Source organism: Giraffa tippelskirchi, chromosome 10 (assembly GCF_054371585.1).
Source record: "Giraffa tippelskirchi isolate mGirTip1 chromosome 10, T2T-mGirTip1v1.2.pri, whole genome shotgun sequence".
Classification (NCBI taxonomy): domain Eukaryota; kingdom Metazoa; phylum Chordata; class Mammalia; order Artiodactyla; family Giraffidae; genus Giraffa; species Giraffa tippelskirchi.
In genome coordinates this window covers 92,702,600-92,725,697 of record NC_137284.1, presented here as the reverse complement: position 1 = coordinate 92,725,697, position 23,098 = coordinate 92,702,600, and the positions used below count along the sequence as shown (strand labels likewise).

The following is a 23,098-nucleotide window of genomic DNA, read 5'->3' as shown; positions in this document are numbered from 1 at the left end:
CAAACTGCCACTCACCAAACAAGAGTTGACACCAGTGGTTGATACTTCAGATCCACCATCTGCTAATATCCTCATTCCAGGGATGTTAGGTGTTAACAATGCTGTCCTAAGCCTTCTAGAATTTCATTCACATAGGGGAAGATGAGGGGATGGAGTGATACCCGTATTTTGGCTTAGGTGACTGGTAGTTTGTTGGTAAGATTCTTTGAGGTAAGAGATGCAATTTAAAAGAAGTGCATTTGTGTTGGGAAAAGATGAGATCACTTCAAGGTGTGTTGAATTTGATGTTTGATTCCACCTCTTACTAGCTATGTGAACTAGAGCAAGATACTCTCTGGGCTTCAGTTTTTTAGGGGCTAAGGTGGGAATAATAATAACACATAAGTCACAGGGCTGAAGAGAGGCTTGAATGAGCTCAGTGTGCACACACTATCATTGTTTAGCTGTTTTTCCCATTGCCTTGGACCCTCGAGTGAACAGGGAGTTGGAGATGAGTCTTGGCTGGAAAACGAGACTGAGAAGGGATCAAGACGGGGGAAGGAACCCGGGGAAGCCAAATGTAAGCAGCAAGTTGAGCAGGAGGGGAAAAGAGCACCTCGAGAGGCAGGAGAAAAGCATGGAGTAGAGGCCAGATCTTCCACCTGAACGTAAGCTTCATGCTGATGGGGTGTTTATTTGATTTGCTTGTGTGTCATGTTGTGGCGTGTATGGTGCCTGGAATAATGCCTGGCACAGAGGTGCATGGTGAGTGTTTGTTGAGGGGATGAAGTACAGGTACGAGGAGTGAATGAGTGTTAAAATGAGTCTGGACCTCCCTTCAGAGGGCTGCCGTTGCTTGGCAATGGTTATAATAAGGGGTTTTGTGAATGTGCTGGTAGGAGGTGCACTGCCTGAGGACCCCTGTTTTCTTTGTGAATGTCACACAGGAGTTGGAGGGATGGCAAGACAGCCTGGAGGGTTGTCACGAGAAGAAGTCCACTCACCTGGCGTTGTGTTCTCCGGCCAGGAGCCCGGGTGGAGACAGCAGAATTGGTACTCAGTTGAGGTTTAGCAGGGATCTTGCAGCAGGACTGGTGAGCAAGGGTGTTGAGTGTTGGTTAGGAGTTTGGAGTTGTTGAGCTTTGGAGTACTTGAGGAAATGAAGATGGAAGAGGTGGTATCTTGGAACTGGAGGTCTTGGTGTGTTTGAAGAACAGGTGATGGGAGAGAGGGAGCAGTAGAGCTGGAAACAGTGGTGGTTTGATGAGAGTGGAATAATTAGTGTATCTTTTTATACCTTGAACTTTTATAATAAAACATTTCAGACATGCGCAGTAGAGAGAATGACGTGAAGATAGCCCCATGTTCCCATCATCCAGTTTCAACAACTATCAACTCATGGCCAGTCTTGTTTTAAATCTGTACCCCACTCCACTTCCATTCACCACTGGTAAGTTATTTTGAAACAAAGTCCAGACTTCATATCTTTTCAACCATAAAGATTTCAGTCTGTATCTCTAAAACATAAAGATTCTATTTTTAAGTGTAACCACAGTGATATTGCTGAAGTTGAAGCTCCAATACTTTGACCACCTGATGCGAAGAATTGACTTCTTAGAAAACACCCTCATGCTGGGAAAGATTGAAGGCAGGAGGAGAAGGGGATGACAGAGGACAAGATGATTGGATGGCATCACCAACTTGACGGACATGAGTTTGAGCAAGCTCTGGGAGTTGGTGATGGACAGGGAAGCCTGGAATGCCGCAGTCCATGGGATCACAAAGAGTCGGACACCACTAAGCAACTAAATTGAAGAGTGATATTGCACCTTAGAAGTTGACCATACTATCTTAATGTCATCAACTGTCCCCACTGTTTCAATATCCCTGATTGTCTCATAAATACATTTTTAACAGTTGGCTTGTTAAACCTGGATTCAAAGAAGGATCCAGGTTTATCTATTTGTACATTCCCCTTTCCTCCTTTTCTTGTTGCTGTTCATTAGTTGAGGGACTGTCTTGATCCTTGTTGAGTTTTCCACATTCAGACTTCTGCTGATTGCTTCCCCGTGGTGGTGGTGAACATAACATCTTCTGTCTCTTTATGCCATCTAAACTAGTAGACATAGTTTCAGTCAGTAAGAACTTCATAGACGACAGCGTGTCCTTTCAGGGGCCTGCAACGTCTGGTTGTCTCTTTTTTGTGATGTTAGTGGCCGTTGATGTCATTGTCCAGGGCCAGTATTTCATTAGGGAATTGCTACTTAGTGTATCTTTGATCTCTGTAGATGGGGAAGAGTTTCAGCACCTGTTTCAAGACTTCTCAAAAATATCTACTCATGCTTATTATACTTCTCTGGATTCTCTGGCAGGTATTAGAGAATTAATATCCTCAGAGTCTGCACACCTCTTGAAGGAGGACAAAAGACTAGCATTTATTCAGTTCCTACTGTAGCTAGCCACTCTGTTTGTCATCTCATTTCATTTTCACAACAGTCCTATGAAGCACATACTATTCATGTTTTTCAGTTGAAGAACAGGGGCCAGGAGAGGTTATTTACTCTGGCCAGTTACACAGCTGGAAAGTGGGGTGGGAAAGCCTGGTATTTGGGTGCCTATATGGGTAGTGCACATGAAGGGAGGTAAAATGGGAAGACGTGGACTTAGTAGAGAGGAGGGCATGGGATTTGGGCCTCAAGGTCTTCAGATGAGTCTTAAAGGACTGGTGGTGGTGGCGGTGAGCTGCTCAGTCGTGTCGGACTCGGCACTGCCATGGATTGCAGCACACCAGGCTCCCCCATCCTTCACTGTCTCCTGGAGTTGGCTCAGTTTCATGTCCATCGAGTCAGGTGAGACTAGGTTAATCTGAGAATACAGACAGATATGGAGGACCTCCCACTGGAGAGAGTTCTGTGAGCAGTCAGGCTGGGATTGGGACCCGTGGGGGCTGGGCCTGAGTGAGAGGCGTGTGTGGAGGATTGGAAGTCAACACAGTGCCGGATGATGGACGGTGCCGAAGCAGAATGGGGAAGAGGAAGTAACTGGTGTTTCTGTCAAGGCTCGTGGTCCTCAGGTTGTTGAGAAAGAGCCTGATGAGTTCTCTGCATTCTGGGAAGGAGGTAGATGGGCAGCTCACCGTAAAGCCTGAGCCCTGCCTGAAGAGAGCAGAGTGCAGGACCCGGAACGGTATCAGGACCTCCCGATAGATCCTGTCATGCCAGCTGGGAACTTAGGGTGGGGGGGTTGTTTTCTTCTAGAGATGTCTGTGTCTCTTTTGGCTGGCAGGCTACTTGAGGGGAATGAATTGGGACACGTGGGTGGCCCTGATGTCACTGGGTTGTAGGCGACTGAGAACTCTCCTAGGCTGTGGCTGGTCATCTCAGGCTTAATTTCCACTTGGTTGAAGGTCTTGCCATTGTAGATGCCCACCGTGCAGCCCACCACCTCAGGCAGGATAATCACATTGCACAGCTGTGTCTTCACACCTGGGGCTTCTCGGTGGGCGGCGCCTCCTTCTTGGCCTCCTGCAGGCACTTCTGCAGCCATGCCGCTTGCTCTGGAGGCCACGGTTCCGGGTCAGCAGCTCACAAGATGTGCTCAGTCCCTGGTTGAGGTCCACACTGCTGCTGGGGAGCCATTGTGGGTTTGGGGGGAAGACTGTGTGTGACACAGTGTAGTAAGTGACTCAGGGATGTCCGCCAGGTGCCAGCAACATCTCTGGACTGTACACATGCTTGTCTCATCCCCACCCCCATGCCCCCATGTCCCCATGCCTCTTCCTGGGGTTCCCATGTCAGGAAGAGTTCCCCTACCCTCTGAAGTCCCCAGGACGGAAAACCTGAGTCATTCTATAGTATTTCTTCTTTCTTCCCACACTGGTCACCCAGTCCTGTCCACACCACCTCCTAAATATTCCTGAACCCACCTCTACCTTCTGTTACCCTTGCCTCAGCCTTAGCTCAAGCTGATTTCTTTCCCCAGTTGTTGTCTTACCTAATCTCCCAGCCTAACCCCATCTTTCTTTTGGAAAAGATGCCGTGAAATATATCTGACTCATGAATCAGATGGCAGTTTGGTTTCTCAGATGTAATTCCCTCCATTCAGCCTGGTGTGGCTTCAACCAGCTCTCAGCTTTAACTCCAGGCTCTCTCCTTGCATGTTTCACTCTTTGTGACGCGGGACCAGCTTGGTGGGGTTCCTCTAGCTCTCCGAGCCTCTATGCATGCTGCACCACCTTCCTCCCCCCTTTTCCACAGCCTCTCTCTTACTCATTCCCCAAAGCTTAGCTCAGGTGTTCACTTCTGGTCTTTCATTAGGAAGGGGTTTTCTCAGACACCCTCACCACCAGTGCCCCCATGGTCTTCTGTGTGTTTAATGACTCCAAGTAAGCCCCAGGCCCTGTCTGCCTCCCTCACTGATGTACAAGCTCTGAGGGCAGTTTTGTTGAAATAAAATGAGAATGAAATAGCACCAACATCACATAAGTCAGTGTTCTCCTTTGTTGTATCTTGCTTAGAACACATAAAAAATAAGTGCTTTCTTACTTGAATTAAGAAATAATTTTATAAATTGTATAACTAGTTGCAGTCCACTTCTATTCCTGTTTCTTGGTTTCTTCCGTTTTCTTAATTTTTTTTTGTCTTTCAAACAAAATTATTTTTACTGACATTTTCCTCTACCTTCCCCCCCCTTTTTTTGTAGCCGTCATGACCCTTTTTTCCTTTTCCTTTTCTTTCCATTCTTGATTTTTGACAATGAGGCAAGATCAAACATGGATTCTTAAAATTTTGTTCATAATTATTCCTCTGCTGTAGATACTTCTATAGATGGGATTCTGGTTAACCAAGAGAAGGAGAACTAGGGTGTTCTGCTCATTTATGTTCTTTATGTTTACTGAGTTTGTATGTTACTTTTAGCATCTCCCTATATAATTAATATAGGGCTTCCCAGGTGGCTCAGTGGTAAAGGATCCACTCTGCAATGCAGGAGACACGGGTTCGATCCCAGAGTTGGAAAGGTTCCCTGGAGAAGCAAATGGCAACCCACTCCAGTATTCTTGCCTAGGAAATCCCGTGGACAGAGGAGCCTGGCGGGCCACAATCTATGGGGTCACAAAAGAGTCAGACATGACTTAGTGACTAAATAACCATATAATTAAAATAAGAAAAAACCTTATCCCTGTTTCACCTAGAGCATCAAATAAAATCAAATTAGACAGGCACTTTCAGTCTTAGATATTAATAAATGTGTGCTCTGTGCTGCAAAGTATATACGGCTTCCTAGACTTTTGCTCAGTAATTTGTGTACTAGCTTTAAATGCTCTGTATTTTTTTAATTGTGGCAAAATACACACAACATCATTCTGACCATTTTTAAATATATAGTTCAGTAGTGTTAAGTTCATACACATTGTGCAGCCAATATGTAGAGCTCTTTTTTATCTTGCAAAACTGAAACTCTATACTTAAATTAAACAACTCTTTATTCTCCTCACTTTTTTTTAAGCCCGTTTTTTATTTTTTGGCTGTGCTGAGTCTTCATTGTGGCGTGCGGGCTTCTCTAGTTGTGTACCCAGGCTCTAAAGTGCTTGGGCTCAGTAGTTAAGGTTCGGGCTTAGTTGCCCCAAGACACGTGGGATTTAGTTCCCGACCAGTGATCAGACCCACATCCCCTGCATTGGAAGGCTCCGGACCACTAGGGAAATCTCATTCTCCTTGCTTTTAAAAAAAAAAAATGACATGGTATGAGTATGTGTTCATGTCAGTAAATATATGTATAAACTTTTATCTTAATCAATTTTTCGAAAAGATAGCAAGATCCTTGAAGCAAAAGTTAGATAATGCAACTGTGGTCTTCAGTGAAAACAAGTCTTCCTGCTGTCCCCAGCCACCTGTACCCTCTCCTAGAAGTAACTGCCTTTTCCTGTTTCTTTGAACATTGTTTTTACATATTGTTCGGCTTATGTACCTTAATGTCATTGTTCTTAATTTTTTTTTATGTAAAAGCACTGAGATGAGCATCCTTACAGCTAAAACTTGAAGCACTTTAATTAATTTCTTAGGATAATCCCTTAAAGAAGTATTTCTGGGTCAAAAGGCATGCATATTTTAAAGGCTTTTGATATCAAATTCCCTGCAGAAGTGTTGTACCATTTTTTCTATGCCACTAAAAGCATATTTGGAAGAATTATTTTAATGATTGATACTTAGGACCTTAGGAACAAAGTTAACTGTGCCTCTGTTTGCTGAAACCCAATTCTGTATAGAAGTGATTTTACCACCTACTCTCTTCCTTCTAAAAGGTTCTCTTAAATGTTTTCTTGGATACTTGAAAATGGAGATGACAGAAATGACTAGCGTGTCATTGAAGCGGGGGTCCGTTGCCATCGAAGATAATGACAGTGTGTCCCCAGCTGAGGAGGCCAAGAGACAGAAGGTCTCAGAATGCTGTCCAACCACAGGTCAAGACAGGCTAGAGAACAGCTCTCTACCCAGCAGCGAAAAGGTGCCTGGGCCTCCTGAAACTGCTGGACAGGGTAAAAAGAACTCTGAAGTTCCGTCAGAGGAAGAGGAGGAAGAAGATGGCCTCTCAGAGGAGGGTGAGGAGGAGGAGGAAGCGGAGAGCTTTGCAGACATGATGAAGCATGGGCTCACTGAGCTGGATGTGGGCATCACCAAGTTCGTAAGTTCTCACCAGGGATTCTCAGGAATCTTAAAAGAAAGGTTTGTTTTGTTTTTGTATCAAATTATTTTTGTTTTATTAATTCTTTTCTTTAAAAAGAAATCAGTCTATTCTTCCATTTAGCATTCTGTCCCCAAGGATTTTTCACAGCAGTGGTCAGTCAGGAATAGGATGAAGGAAAGCTGCCCAAATGAGTAAATGAAACTATTTGAATATAAAATGAGTTAGTTCAGTTCAGTTCAGTCACTCGGTCTTGTCCGACTCTTTGCGACCCCGTGAATCGCGCACGCCAGCCCTCCCTGTCCATCACCAACTCCCGGAGTCTACCCAAACCCATGTCCATCGAGTCGATGATGCCATCCAGCCATCTCATCCTCTCTTGTCCCCTTCCCCTCCTGCCCTCAATCCTTCCCAGCATCCGGGTCTTTTCCAGTGAGTCAGCTCTTCGCATCAGGTGGCCAAAGTATTGGAGTTGCAGCTTCAACATCAGTCCTTCCAGTGAACACCCAGGACTGATCTCCTTTAGGATGGACTGGTTGGATCTCCTTGAGTAAAAATAGCAATTTCCCTGTGGCATGCTTTGTTAGTATGTGAATGGGTATTTCCTGAAAATAAATTACTTTCAACGGTAATTAAATGATTTTGAGTTTTCCCTTGAATTGATCTTAAAGTCTTAAACTATTTTACCTGAATGGGCCACATTGACAGGAGAAAGAAGGTGGTTTTTGTAGCCAGGTGGACCTAGATGTGAATGTAGTTCAGCCACTTCATAGTTACTTAACTCCTCTGAGCCTCAGAATTCCTGTCTGAAAAATGGGTCATAATGCTACCTAGGAATAGTTAATAGGACTTTAAATAATGTATGTAAAGTATTTAGCATAAGGGTAAGCTTCAGGGTGGGTGGCTCAAGGTAGATACACTGGCTTCCAATTTAATTAAATTTGCTGTGTTTCATGATTCACTTTAGAATGAACTATATAATCATAGGGCAACATTAATAAGCTTTGATCTAGGCATTTTTCTGGAAGAATATTCTAGAAGCTCAGAAGGTCTTTTCTGTACCTGGTGCCAGGCCAAGGTGTGGATTAGACTTCATCATAAAACCAGAAAAAATAACTACATGACTTTGCACTGAAAGTTTTTGTTTTTAATACCTGTTTTAGCACAATAATAAGGTTTACTGTTGACACTCTTTCTCCTAAAATTAATAGGCAGCAAAATGTTAATGCTCTGATTTTCTTTTCCTCAGATACTCTGACTTTGTCGTTCACGAAATAGGAAGAGATGGACAAATCAGCCATTTGAGTGACTTGTCTGTCCCAGTAGATGAAGAGGTAGGAACAGCTCCCTAGCAAAAGTCACCTTCTGTATAAAAATAATATTTCCTGGAGATCATAGAAATACAGAGCTTTGACAGCCTCAAATTCTGTGTGTGACTCACTGGGAGTTCTCATGGTTATTTTAAAGGATCCTTCAGAAGATGTATTTACAGTTTTAACAGCTGAAGAAAAGCAGCGTTTAGAAGAGCTCCAGCTTTTTAAAAATAAGGAAACCAGTGTTGCGATTGAGGTAAGTAGTGCAAAAACATGTGAAAAGTTTTTTTTAAGGTTTTAATTGCATCTTTTGGGATAGATGTTTAATAAGTGTCTTCTGGAAGAATTACAGTAGGTAACGAAAGGGTGGACTTGCCCTATTTGATCTAAAAGAGCATTGCATTAAAAAATGTTTTTTATCAATGGTAGGTAACAAGTATTCAGATAAGCTATGGCCAAAAGAAAAAAATAGTTATGTTTTTGCTTTAAAAATTTTTTTTACACGACCACAAATCGACAAAAAAATCTGTTTGGAATTGCAGAGTGACCATTGTATCACATAGTATCTGCTGCAAAGGACTATCACAGCCTGACTGAGTGTGGTCCTGACAGGGAGGCCATGGCCCCAGCTCCAAAGGACTCCTAGTCTCAAATGAGTCACTGGAAGGGAGGGGAATTGGGGGGAGGAGGTAAGGGAGTGTTGCTTTGCTTATCTTGAGACTACTTCTGTTCATACAAAAAAGAACTCAGCTACTAAATATAACAGTAAATGTGTTTTTGAAAGCTGTTTGTTATGGAAGTTTTACTCTTCTCAGTTAGTGCTGTCACTGGTGGCTCAGTGGTAAAGAATCTGCTTGCAATACAGGAGACGTGGGTTCAGTCCTTGGCTTGGGAAGATCCCTTGGAGAAGGAAATGGAAATGGTAACCTACTCCAGTATTCTTGCCTGGAGAAGTCCATGGACAGAGGAGCCTGGTGGGCTACAGTGCATGAGGTCACAAGAGTTGGACATGACTTAACAACTAAACTACCACCACCACGATCCTGTCCAGTGAAATTGTGATGCGAGACATGTTTTTAATTTCAAATCTTCAAAAAATGTAAAAACAAACAGGCAAATAATTTTGGCGGTATATTTTATTTGCCCTACTATTTTCAAAATATTTCAATATATAATCAGTATTTTCAAAATTACTAATGACATGTTTTGTTTTCTTTTTTTCCTACTAAGTCTTCAGAATCCTGTGTCACTTTATACTGGTAGCACATCTCATTTCAGACTTGCCATGTTTCAAGTGCTCAGTTGCTATGTATGGCTAGTGGTTACCATAAGGGACACAGCAGCTCTAGGTGATCTCTATAGCAAAGAAAATACAAGATTCTAAGAATCTTGTAGCACAAGACTTTTAGAATTGTAAGTTTATGTTAAATTCATCTTGTACTATATTTTGATGACTTGCTGGATTTTGGGTTGTCTGAAGTTGCCACTTCCATTGCTCCCATGTAAAAAGAGTTTACTGTAACTTCTCAGAATTTTGGGGGATTCCCTCATGGTTCAGACGGTAAAGAGTCTGCCTGCAATGTGGAAGACCTGAGTTCGATCCCTGAGTTGGGAAAAATCCCCTGGAGAAGAAAACCCACTCCAGTATTCTTGCCTGGAAAATCCCATGGATGGAGGAGCCTGGCAGGCAAATTCTGTAGGGTCGCAAAGAGTCAGGCACGACTGAGCGATGTCACTTTCACTTTTTTCACTTTCAGAATTTATTATTTGCCTCCAACTCTCATCTCCTCTTCTCCCCACCAAAATTTCTCAGAAGTATATACTATTAAAATTTTAGAGATCTTAAATGACTGAATTTACTCATAGACAAAATAGTCAACAATGCCAAGAAGAAAATTCCCAAGAATTGGTTTTGAGGGCACTCTAGGAGGATGGTCCAGGCAGTGCAGTGATATATTATCTCTATAATATGCTTTTTCCTGCAGAGACGGCAAGATTTACTATCACCTTAAAAATTATAGTTATGCCATCTACTGAAAGATTTTACCTTAAAGAGCATGAACCCTGGGTAGATGTCCTCATCTATAAAATAGGAAGATAAACTTTCTGAATTTTTGAGGTCTGACTATGTATTCACTCATACATACAAACTATGGTTCCATCTCATTGCTTTCTAGATCTAGTCTCAGGTTTTGTTTTTTTTTTTTTTTTGGCTGTATCACCCAACTTGCAGGATCTTAGTTCCCCCTTCAGGCATCAAACCTGCAGAGTCCTAACCACTGGACCACCAGAGATTGCCCTAGACTCACTTTTAGATATGTAAAATCTCTTTTATCTATATTATAATGTATTTTTCTTTTAGATACATATTCATTTATATTTTTTATTTTGCTAGAATATTCTTAGGTTGAGCTAGTAGTAGTTATATTACATCTTATTAGCTTGCAGGTTACAGTCCATCAGTGGGTCATGAAATTAGTGTACTGTATCTTAACCAACATTATTATTTTTTAATTGCAGTGTTGTGTTATTTTCTGGTGTACAGCAAAGTGATTCAGTTTTTATATATATATATATATATATATTTTTTTTTTTTCTTTTTTCATATTCCTTCTCATTAGGTTTGTTTGTTTCTGGGTTTGTTTTTGGCCTCACTGTGGCCTGTGGTATCTTAGTTTCCCCATCCAGGGATTGAACCCATGCCTACTGCAGTGGGAGCATGGAGTCCTCACCATTGGATGCCAGGGAATTCCCTCCATTAGGGTTTATTATAAGATATTGAGTATGTTAGTTCCCTGTGCTATGCAGTAGGACCGTGTTTTTTATGTTTTTGTATATAGTAGTTTGTATCTGTTAATGACAAACTCCTAATTTATTCCTCTCCCACCCTCTTTCTCCTTTGGTTACCTTTAGTTTGTTCTCTGTGTCTGTCAGTATGTTTCTGTTTTGTAAATAAGTTCATTTGTATCATATTTTAGACTCCACATACAAGGTATATCATATTTTATCTGTCTTTCTCTTTCTGACTTCGTTTATATACGTATCTCTAGGTCCATCCATGTTGCTGGAGATGGCATTATTTCATTCTTGTTTATGACTGAGTAGTATTCTGTTGTATAAATACCTCATCTTTATCCATTCACCTGTCAATAGATAGTTAGGTTGTTTTCATGTCTTGGCTATTATAAATAGTGCTGCCATGAACATGTATCTTTTCAAATTATAGTTTTGTCCAAATATATGTCCAGGAGTGGGATGGCTGGTTCATATGGGAATTCTATTTTTAGTTTCTTGAGGAACCTTCAGATTATTTTCCATAGTGCCTGCACTGTTTACATTCCCACCAACCATTTAAGAGTGTTTCCTTTTCTCCATACCTTTTGCAGCATTTATTTGTACACTTTTTAATGATGACCATTCTGACTGGTGTGAGGTGATACCTCATTGTAGTTTTGATTTACATTTCTCTAATAATTAGCAGTGTTGAGCATCTTTTCACATGTCTGTTGGCCACCTATATTATCTTCTTTGGAGAAATAGCCATTTGGATCTTCTGCCCAATTTTTGATTGGGTTTTTTGTTTGTTTGTTTGTTTTTATATTGAGCTATATGAGCTGTTTATATTTTGGAAGTGAGTCTGTTGTCAGTCACATCATTTGCAAATGTTTTCTCCCAGTTGGTAGATTGTCTTCATTTTTGTTTATAATTCTCTTTGCTGTTCAAAAGCTTGTAAGTTTGATTAGGTTCCATTTGTTTTGCTTTTGTTTGTATTCTATACCCACTTTGGTAAGAGTTTATATCATGAATGGATGTTAAATTTTATCAAATACTTTTTATGCATCTATTGAGATGATCATATGGTTTTGTCTTTTGTTGATGCGATGTGTCACATTAATTTTTTTTTTTTTTTTTTTTTGGCCATAGCATGTGGGATCTTAGTTTCCCTACTAGACATCAAACCTCTGCCCCTTGCAGTGGAAGCACAGAGTCTTAACTGGACTGCCAGGGAAAGTCCCTCACATTGATTGATTTGCATGTGTTGAGCCATCCTTGTGACCCTGGAATGAATCCAACTGGATTATAGTGTATAATCTTTATGTGTTGTTAGATTCAGTTTGCTAATATTTTGTTAAAATTTTTTACATCAAAGATAATATTTTTCTTTATAGTGTCTTTGTCTGGTTTTGGTATGGGATGCTGCTGCTGCTGCTAAGTCGCTTCAGTCGTGTCCGACTCTGTGCGACCCCATAGACGGCAGCTCACCATGCTCCGCCGTCCCTAGGATTCTCCAGGCAAGAATACTGGAGTGGGTTGCCATTTCCTCCAGTGCATGAAAGGGAAAAGTGAAAGTGAAGTCGCTCAGTCGTGTTCGACTCTTTGCGACCCCATGGGCTATAGCCTACCAGGCTCCTCCGTCCATGGGATTTTCCAGGCAAGAGTACTGGAGTGAAGTGCTATTGCCTATAATAGCTTCTTAAAATGACTTTGAGACTGTTCCCTCCTCTTACGAGTTTGAGAAGGATCAGTGTAAGTTTCTCTTTGTATGCTTGATGGAATTCCCCAGTGAAGCCATCTGGTCTTGGACCTTTGTTTGCAGGGAGTATTTTTTATTACAGATTCTGTTTCATTTCTAGTGCTCCATCTGTTCAAATTATCTGTTTCTTCCTGATTCAGTTTTGGTGGACTGTATGTTCTTGAAACTCATCCATTTCTTCTAGATTGGCAAAGAAACTTTATTGGCATATAGTTGTTCACAATATTCTCTTATGGTTTTCTGTATTTCTGTGTTATTGGTTATTATTTCTTCTTTTTAATTTCTTATTTTGTTTATTTGGAATGCCTGGCCAGAGATTTGTCGATTTTTGTTTACCTCTTCAGAGAAACTGCTCTTGCTAACCAACATTTTTATAACATAATGAAGTGAACTAGAAAATAACAGTGCATTGCACATTATAAGGATTATGTACTGTTCTGTACATTTTTTTAGATTTTTAATAAGGTGCATATACATAATAATATATTGGAGAAGTAAATGGCAACACACTCCAGTATTCTTGCCTGGAGAACCCCATGGACAGAGGAGACTAGCAGGCTACAGTCCATGAGGTCGTAAGAGTCAGACACAACTTAGCAACAAACCCATCACATATTAATATATATTGCTGGATACTGAATCCAGGTATGAAATGTATTTCTCACTGTAAGATACATTCAGAAATTGAAAAACAGTTGTATAACTAGTTAGTTTACATTTTCTTGATGTAGATTTTTCTCTTTTAGTAAACAAATATACTGGATTATCATTATGAAGTTCCTCAGTATAGGGCAGGGTTCATTAGACGCAGGAGTAGATTAGAGTGCACTGTTCAGGGAATCGAGTTTCTGATATCCCCAAACACACAGCTCTCTTGCTTTTCCATCTGTGAGCCCTGAGGTGTTCATTGTTTAGCTGAGTCCCTGAAAGGCAGCGTCTGTGATGGGTGAGGAATTCACATCTGGCTCTGCTCCCCTCCAAATATATAATCTTAACTTCTCTCAGCCTCACTTTTCTCATCTCTAAATAAATGTGCTGGTGGCTTGATAGGGAACTGATGGGGATTAAATAAGACAGTGATTGTGAAATGATTGGTAACAGTACCTGGCAGCTGGACAGACTCAATAAATGGGTTCTTATGATTTGCAATTTGTAAAGGTCTAAAAGATTTCTGATATGAAAGGCACCTAAATATCATTCAACAGATGAATAGGTAAATAAGATGTGGTACATATATATGCTGGGATCCTACTTAGCTATAAAAAAGAATGAAATAACATGCAACATGGAGGGATCTACTAAGGGAAGTAAGATAGAGAACGGTAAATACCATGTGATGCCACTTATATGTAGAGTCTAAAATATGATACACATGAATTATTTGCAAAACAGAAACGGACGCACAGATATAGAGAACAAATTCAAGGTTACCAAAGGAGAAAGGGGTGAGGGGAGAATAAATTAGGAATTTGGGATTAACTGATACAAACTACTATATGTATAGTAAACAATAAGGACCTACCATATACCACAGGGAACTATCTATATTCAGTATCTTGTGATTATATATGTATAATTGAATCACTTTCCTCTACACCTGAAACATTGTAAATGGTCTATACTTCAATAAAAAAATAATTAACTAAAGAAAAAAAAAGACTTCTGAAATTGTACCCTTCTACTTTGATTACTGTATATCATTATTAAGATAATTAGTGTTTTTACTAATTCTTTAGTATTATTTCCTTTATTTACTGTTTGTTAAATTAGTATCATTATCTGTGTTTTTAATAGGTTATTGAGGACACCAAAGAGAAAAGAACCATCATCCATCAAGCGATTAAATCTCTGTTTCCAGGATTAGAGACAAAAACAGAAGACAGAGAGGGGAAGAAATATATAGTAGCCTATCATGCAGCTGGAAAAAAGGCTCTGGCAAGTAAGTGGGCTTGTGACCTGGCGTTTCTTCTGCCTCCTCATTCTCCCTGCCTGTTCACACTCAAGGGTCATTTTGCAGTTGTTCCGAGAAGGATATTGACCATATCATTCCTTCAAAGAAAGTGAACAGTCTTTCAGATGCTAGAGGAATCCTGCATCTGAAATCACAATCACAATCACACAATCATGTGTCTGGTAAAGGGGGCAGTAGGTCTTACATGTGAGTATGGATTTGCTGTAATGATAGTGGTGCCAGAGAGAGTCTTATGTAATTTAATACGTTCCCTGACGAGCAGAGCAGGCTGAGTGGTAATTCAAGAAGAAGACAGAAGAATATTGCTCTTTCTGTCCCTCCTAATGGGGGTAAGAAAGCTTTCAGATGAACAGAAACTGCTTGTCACCTCTCCCAGTGGCATATTCTGCAAAGTCCCTATATTGACAGTGCCGCTGCTTTCCAACCGTGAGTACCTTGTTGACTACACATAAAAAACATGGAATATATAGAAAACCACCCCTTCACCCAAGCCCGTGTTTCACTGAGTAGCATTCATTTGAAGTGGGTATGTTGTCAGTGAATCCTGTTTATTTGTGTTCTATGTTCTACAACCATGAAAATAACTATTTGCATATAACCTTAAGAAATATTGGATGATAACTTTTCTTCTTTTATTTGTCAGATCAGTAGATAAAGTTTTTATGAAAATTATAAAAGGAAAAATTGTTTCCTCTCCTCCTCCCCTACCATTGATGACTCCTGTTAGTGAAGAGTTACTTCTAGATGTATTTGTTGGAGTAAAACTCCACAATTGTTATGTAACAGAAGACTGTTCAAACCATCAGTGCTTTGTCAGTATTCTCTTGGGATAATGCTGTGAGTGGATGAAGCCTTATCTATAACTGTGGTTGTAGTGAAAGGAGAGGATGTGAGAAAAATGGGAGCAGAAATAAGATTTAGCCGTGCATGAGAAAATCATGTCGTCAAGTCAGTAGATCTGGATAGTGATATAGAAGTGAGAATCCTTGAGCAATAGGGAGAAGAAAGTGGAGGTTGGAGGTCACTTCACAGCAGATAACCAGAAAGGGCAGTGAGAGGATGTGTTCTGGGACTGCTTGAGGGCATGAGTTGTTAATCACTTTTCAGTTCAGAGGCTCATGGCTTGAGTGCTATATGTTTCTTTGATGACTGAGTGACAGTATAAAATATCACCTTGACAGCTGTTCTGCAGCCGGGGTTGTCTGGGAGATTTAAGCCCAGTGGGGAGTGACGTGAGTGACTCTTGTTTTTTCCATTCTCCCACAAGTGGGCATGTAGCTGGTAACTTATCTAGCAGTGGAGGAGAGAAGGTGAATTTGTACATAGGTGATTTGCTGCATTCAGTCTTAATTCTCTCCAGGAACCCAGGTTGAGAAGGGCTGCTGCGGAGATGTTCCTTGGAGAGAGGCAGTCCTCTTCGGTCAGCCGCCTTTTTGCAAAGGCAGGAGGAAGAGGCAGGGTCTTGTTCTGACAGGTGGTCCTGAGGAAGCAGACTGGAAAAGGGAAGGCAAAGCCTGTGTTTGTCAGACTGGTTCTTCTTGGAAATGGTTGCTCCTCCTTAGAGGCAGCCAAGTTTTGTGATCTTGGTATTTGCAGGCCACAGTGGCTGGCAGTTTGCCCCTCAAGTGAGTGGTGCTGAATCTCTGATGTTCTGTGTTTATCCACCTTTTCTGTGCTTACACCACACCACACCTTCCTTTTTTCCCCGCCAAATAAAAACTTTCCTTAAGGTTTTCCAAGTGAGGTACTGAGCTGTGTGACATGAACCACCCCTTTCCCTTCTCACATTTTCAATAAAATATTAATTTCTCACTATAAAAAAGAAGCATGAAGGCAAGTCCAGTTGAATCAGTGTGTGGATGAAGATCTGGCCCTTTGGTGCTTGAGGGGCTGTGGTGTTTATTCAGAGGTGGGCTAGAGGCCTGCTCTCTGCGTGTTCTCTACCACTGCCTCAGAGGCCCAACTGGCACCGGAGAGCCCGTGAGCGTCTCCAGGTCCGGCCCCCACCTGCGAGCTGGGGGCCACCTCAAGTAAGCAACACTGGCGACGTAGGGAGAGCTGGTGTCTGGAGACGGCAGTTCTTGCCTATGCAGACAGAACCCAGAAACAGTGACAGCTTGTCCTCCTAGGGCACTTCGCCTGCTATTTGAACAGATTAGCTTTTAAAGTCTCATTGCAAAGCTAAGTTGGAATGTTTTGAGCTGCCTCACTACCAAACCCTGACGTAAATTGTTATTGGTGGGCCAGGCACCATGTAGCAGGTTTGCAACATTTTTAACCTCAGATAGAGCCACGCAGCCTAAAATGCCGGTGTGATAGATTCTAAATCATGGTGGCCAAACACAGATTATCGATACCAGCTCTTTTAACCCTAATGTTATTTGATGTGTTAATACAACCTGATAGACAGGGCACATTGATTTATCTACCGAAGCATACTTATGGTATTTTTCTGAAAATACTGTATAATTATCATAGACCATGTACTTAGGTAAATTAACTTATATTTTGAGATAAATAGTGTACATCTCCAAAAAACTTTTTAAAGATTTAAGTTAAAAAAAAATTTTTTTTTCACCGTAGAGATGCTCCATTCTGTGTGAAATTAATGGTTTCCAGGGGGCACACCTGTATCTAGGAATCTGCAGAGACTAAGGAGGAAGAGTCAGACAGATAAAAAGTTCATTTTCTGGGAGAGACTGGTGTTATGGAATCAACAGGAAGAGGGGATTTCAGTGATGGAGTGGTTAGCCATGGAAAATATTACAGACAGGTCCAGCAACATAAGAACTCTGAAACACGTCCACCAATTTTTAGGATCTTGGGGATCATTGGTGTCTTTGCCAGAGCAGTTTTAGTGGAGTGATTGGAAACCAGTTCACACAGTAGGTTAGGATGAAAGATAATAAATCCGCCATAAAAAGAAGGACAAAGAAAAGGAACATGCTTAAGGAGAGGGAGACGTAGGTTTGACTAAAATACAAGAGCCCTGAGCATATTGATATATTGAAGGGGAAGAGCTGATGGAGAGGGAGCTGGGTGATGGAGGCTAGAGCAGGACCCCAGAGGAAGCTGCAGGGTGGGTGTGCTAGGGTGCAGCAGGGGAAATTGTCTTGAATGAGAAGGAAAGAATGTTCTGCATGCTACCCATCTTGTCGTCTTTCTTGAGCTGCAAACGTTTTTCCTTCTTTATTCATGTGGATCTCTGCTCAATATGTGAATCTTCCTGAATGTAGTTTTCTTTTTTTATCTGGATTCTGTTTCTCCTCTCCCTGGGGCTGCAGTATCAGACCATCAGAAGGTTGCTTCCTAGCCTGAGAATTCGTTGCTTTCGCATTTTAAATCAGCGTGTCTCAAAAATATGTGAAAGTTATTTTAAATTCACTTAAATTGCTACCTAACATTCCAAGGATTTGGAGTTCTATAAAGTCAAACAAATCGCCCAAAGGAAGTTGAGACTCACTGATTTTTCATTTTTCAAAACATTTCCAGTTAATCAATACATATGCTTATTAACAGTTTGTGTACTGAGTGCACTTGGAAAAAGAATCCTTGTATGTTATTTACAGAGGAGATAATTGAATGCATGCTCACTGCTTGGATTTGCTAATAAGATGCATGTTTGTGAGCCAAACTCATATCGGTTGTCATGGTTTCTTGTAAGGTGTAAGAGCACTTAGTATTTTAGTCTTGTGGTTTCATTTGTTTCTTGTCACTAAATGTACCAAATGGGTAGTCAGAGGAAAATGTAGCTTACACTTCATCAGCTTTTATCACAAATATTTTTTTAACTTTTTATTATGTACATTTTCAAACATGGAGACAAGTAAAGGAAGTAGTATATTGAACCCCTGTGTACCCATCAACCATCTTCAGTGTTATTAACATTTTATTGTTGAATCTATTCCTCCCACTTTTTTTCCCTTGTTGAGGTGTTTTTAAAGAAAATCGTATGTAGTACTTCATTTCACACATAAATACTTCAGCATGTATCTGATAGTAAAGGACTAAAGCCCTAAACTAGTATCACCTCCTGACAAAATCAGGAATAATTTCTTAATATTTCATACCCAGTGCATGTTCAGTTTTTTCCCTGATTGTCTCAGAAATGCCTTTTGCATACAGAGGACTCGTTTAAATCATGATACAGACAAGGTCAGAACATTGCATTCGACGGATGTCTCTTCAACCTCTTTTTATCTATTGGTTTGAAAAGTGTTTTCCATAATTTCTGCATTTTTTTTAAATAAAAAAATCAGTGCAGAAAATTCATGAACACAGAAAAGCACAATACAAAACAGTCATCACTTGCAGCCTCAACAACCAAAAGATAATTACGAATAGTGTTCTGGTACACGTCCTCCCATGTTTAAGAAAACAAATCTCTGGATGGGGAGGCGTTTTGCATCCAGTCTCACACCTTTTGCTATGTCCTGTGGGCACAGACAGTGCAGCTTTGAGGATCAATGAACAGGCCACTGTAAGGCCATTGAGACAGGGAGGCTTGAACCTGTCGGTGAGTTTTCTGCTTGTTCACTGTTTGCCTCTGCGACATTCCATTGTTAATGTCTAAGTCACTGTCAACCCACCACATAACCACCAGATGCTGTAGGAGTTCCTCGGTAGCAACTTCCCATGCGATCATTTGCATGTTCACTTCTAAAGCACTTTAATGTTATTATAAATTAAATACTGCTCTCTTGTGCTCTTTATGCTGTGCATTTGGACAGAGGTCAGAACTGCAGCAGGTAAGAGCGGTTGGCGTTTCATGTAGGTAAAATGAAATGCCAATGATTTTTGTCACAAGTACTAAGTATAGACAACTTTGCTTAAATGGAGGGAGCTGGAAGGAAAACCAAAAATAGTATCCCTGTTCACAATTTCCTGAGGATGAGTTGTAAGGAATTCACACCAAGAACCAAAGAAATACTTGCAGTGCTTTTTCTGTAATACTTTAAGCATACATGCTGTGGCAGTTTTCCAAATGGCTTATTGATGAGGTTGTTCTATACATTGTAGCTTACATAACTAACCTGTCAAGCAACGCTTTTTGCCTTGGCAAAGGCAGGTGTGTAAGTAACTTTAGTACCAGAAGTTTGTTGTGTCTCTAAAGATGCAGAATTCATGAGTTGATGCTAAAGGGTTATTTTATGCACAAAGAAAAAGGAACATTTCTAAAAGACAAAGACTTTTCTAGGGATTGTGTGAAATACTTTTTCACAGTCTGTTTCTTTCAACGGGTTACAGAAATGAAGTGAGTTAGATGCATTGTCAATAGCAGCTGCATCTGTGTGTCACATGAGACTCATGGACATTCTTGTACAACATCTGGGAAGTGCAGTTGTGGCTTACACATTTTTCCCAAAGTGTTGATTTTTCAGAACACCTTTCAGCAATGAAGTCTAAATCTTAATGTTGTTTGAATAGATGTTTCTGGTAGTATAATTTAAATGTTTAAAAGAACAGCTGTGAAGTCAGATTCTCCAAAGTCTTGAAATGTTTGTCAGTTTCTAAAAAGTTGAGCAGTTGAAGTAGCAATGGCTCAGACTTTTAATTTTTAAAGTCTCCTCTTGCCCAAAGATTGACAATTAGGTATTGAATGCCAGCTGCTCTCTCTGTCTGGAGACCTTTGTAAATGATCTAGTGTTAACTAAACTTCTGTGACAGAAGTGGCCTTTAGAAAGTCTCACCGTGTCACCAAGCCAGTTCCTCACAAACTGTACCCCCATCCCTGCCAAAATGACCAGCTTGTTGTGGGAACACCTAACTGGCAAGGCAAGGCAAGGTTTGTGGGTTCCTTCATGACTTCTGGTGCCCCCCTGGCCTGCATACATTCTGGAGAGCCCGTTGACCCCCTTTCAGACACCTGCTTATCAACTAAACCAGGGGATGGTTGGACTTCTCTGTGTTTCTCTGTGTGAAGATCGCTCATTAGGTTTAATCACTTGTCGTATGACCAGAACTTCTCACTTTTGATTTCAAATAGAGACAGATAAGTATGCAATCAGAAAGTTTAATAATGCCAGTGGTCCACACAACTATAACCATTTAACCTGTGTTTCTTGTCAGTCTGGATCTGATTTCTCGTTCAAGGATTCTCTAGCAAAAATGATCTTGTAGAGTTTCATGAGGAAAAACTCAGCTAATGTTTATTATGGTGTACATAACATTTAACTTTTTTTTGTTTTTAAGATCCAAGGAAACATTCTTGGCCAAAATCTAGGGGAAGTTACTGTCACTTTGTACTGTACAAGGAAAACAAAGACACCATGGATGCTATTAATCTATTGTCCAAATATTTAAGGTTAGTATCTTGTTCTTGGGCCTATGCAAAATCAAAACACAGAAACATTTTTTTTTTCTTTGCATGCTGATGAGAAGGGAATGGGAAAATAGGCAAACAGGTAGCAAATGTACCTCTCAATTACAGTTTTTTAAATTGTTTTGGCTGTGGCTTGTGGGATTCTAGTCCCCCAACTAGGGATTGAAACTGGGCCACAGCAGTGAAAGTCCTGAGTCCTAACCACTGGACTGCCAGGGAATTCCCAATTTTAGTTTTTGTAGACAATAGTTGAATTAATTTTTTTTAACCTCCTTGCATATGGTCAGTGATTCAAAATGACAATTCTCTAAGTAAATGGTTACATGCAGTAGAGAGTTACTAGTCCATCCAGCTACAGTAAAAATTAGCTGGACTTCCCTGCTGATCCAGTGGTTTAAGAATCCACCTGCCAGTGTAGGGGACGTGGGTTTGATCCCTGGTCCAGGAAGATCCCACATGCCACAGAGCAACTAAGCCCCTGCACCTCAACCTCAACTATTGAGCCTGTGCTCTAGAGCCCAGGAGCTGCAACTTCTGAGCCTGAGTGCTGCAGCTACTGAAGCCCACATGCCCTAGAGCCCATGCTCTGCAGTAAGAGAAGTCACTGCAGTCAGAAGCCTGCACACCACAGCTAGAAAGTAGCCCCTGTTCGCAGCATCTAGAGAAAGCCCACTTGCAGCAATGAAGACCCAGCACAGCCAAAAATAAATATTTAGGAAAAAAAAGAAAAATTAACTGTCTCTCCTGAAAACTCATACTTTGATGTGGTTGCAGAGGTCTGCTGCTAAATCTGAGTTCTTAACTCCTAGAGATCAACTGGATTGGAAACCTGAGACCAGTCAGATTTTCTCATAGGAATGCAAATGCAATAGAATTTGGGTCTCTGAGGATGGGCCAGGTTGCCGTTTTATTTTCAGAAACGGATTCAGGTACCAGAGCAAATCTGTACACAATGGAAATATACTTTCTGATATGTATTTAACCTGGTTTAAACATAGTACATACTGTGTTAGTTCTGACTGCCTTAACAAGAAGTGAGTGGCTTTAATAACAGCCATTCGTTTTCCTCAGTTGTGGTGGCTAGAAGCCCCAAGCTGAGGGTGCTGGCAGGTTTGGTTGTTTGCTGAGGCCTTTCCTTGGCTTGCAGGTGGCCACCTCCTCTGTGCCCTCCCATGGTCTTGCCTCTGAGTGTGTGTGTCCCAGAGTCCTCTGTGAGTCCAGATTTCCTCTTCTTATACTAGGACACAAGTCTAATTGAATGAGGGCCTCGTTTTAACTTAATAACCTCTTTTATGGCTCTGGCTCCAAATCCTGTTGGGTTTGGAGCTACCGGGAGTCAGCCTCAACACAGAAACTTTAGGGGAGCACGGTTCATCCCATAGGACACAGTACCTAATAAAGCAACATTTTATTTACTGCTAGCTTTCTCTCCTGCCTTGTCTGTCCCTGAACCCCAGGGAGAAGACAATTCCGATGTAAGAGTAAACGGTTGGGAAGAGAGCTCCTCTGAGATCTGGATTGCTCAGAGTTCAAGAAATCCTCCCCGTTTCTCTCCTATTCATGTGGAGCAGTTTTTATTAAATTCTTCTTAGTTATCTAGCTTACTTGTATCTTCGTATTAAAACTATTCTGATCCTTGTTGTAGCATTTGGCTTTATATAAAGAAATAGCATGTATTTATGGAAAATTCATATAACTATTAACTTTTGGAAATTGAAAATACAAAATTTTTGAAGTGATACATGATACATCTAGGATGGATAGTTCTTTACCTTCACAGTTATGTAATTATATGAATTGCATGAAATCAGCAGGAAGTGCATTACTTCCTTTTCTGACACATTCCAAGTCACACAGAGATGAGGAGGGAGTTGTCCGGGCATCATTTAGTTTCTTAGCTTTTAAGAAACACTAATTTATGTTTTCCTGGATATATTTTTAAATAAATATATATTTACATATATATTTATATATATATATAAAATATTTTTTAAATAAATATTTACTATTTTAAGTATATTTATTTTAAATCTTAAATTATGAGAAGCGTGATTTCCTAACAGTATACGACTTCATGTGGTTTTGCTTTTGTCTCATCAGAGTCAAGCCAAACATATTCTCCTACATGGGGACCAAAGATAAAAGGGCCATAACCGTTCAGGAGGTTGCTGTTCTCAAGTAAGTAGGAGTACGTACTGGGGTTCGTTCTGTAAAAATCCTAGCACTGTATTTCCAAGTTCGATGATTTGCTTTCTGGGGTTTACCTCTTCCGTCTTTAGATGGTGCCTCCTTCTATT

At 40.7% G+C, this 23,098-nt stretch overlaps 1 protein-coding gene across 7 annotated transcripts in view; it reads left to right on the top strand.

Annotated features, from left to right (window-relative positions):
- The window catches only part of PUS7 (pseudouridine synthase 7), a 52,595-nt gene that overhangs the window by 3,129 nt on the left and 26,368 nt on the right, over positions 1 to 23,098 (top strand). For 3 of the 7 annotated variants that reach the window (XM_081535882.1, XM_081535880.1, XM_081535885.1), the window contains exons 2-7: positions 6,281 to 6,701; positions 7,910 to 7,994; positions 8,128 to 8,229; positions 14,302 to 14,446; positions 20,672 to 20,783; positions 22,902 to 22,979. In XM_081535882.1, the coding sequence (XP_081392008.1) occupies positions 6,281 to 6,701; positions 7,910 to 7,994; positions 8,128 to 8,229; positions 14,302 to 14,446; positions 20,672 to 20,783; positions 22,902 to 22,979 (943 nt within the window). Of the gene's footprint in view, positions 1 to 1,304; positions 1,430 to 6,280; positions 6,702 to 7,909; positions 7,995 to 8,127; positions 8,230 to 14,301; positions 14,447 to 19,209; positions 19,228 to 20,671; positions 20,784 to 22,901; positions 22,980 to 23,098 lie in introns of all 7 variants that reach the window. The other 4 variants (XM_081535884.1, XM_081535881.1, XM_081535883.1 and 1 more) reach the window with 3 other exon arrangements.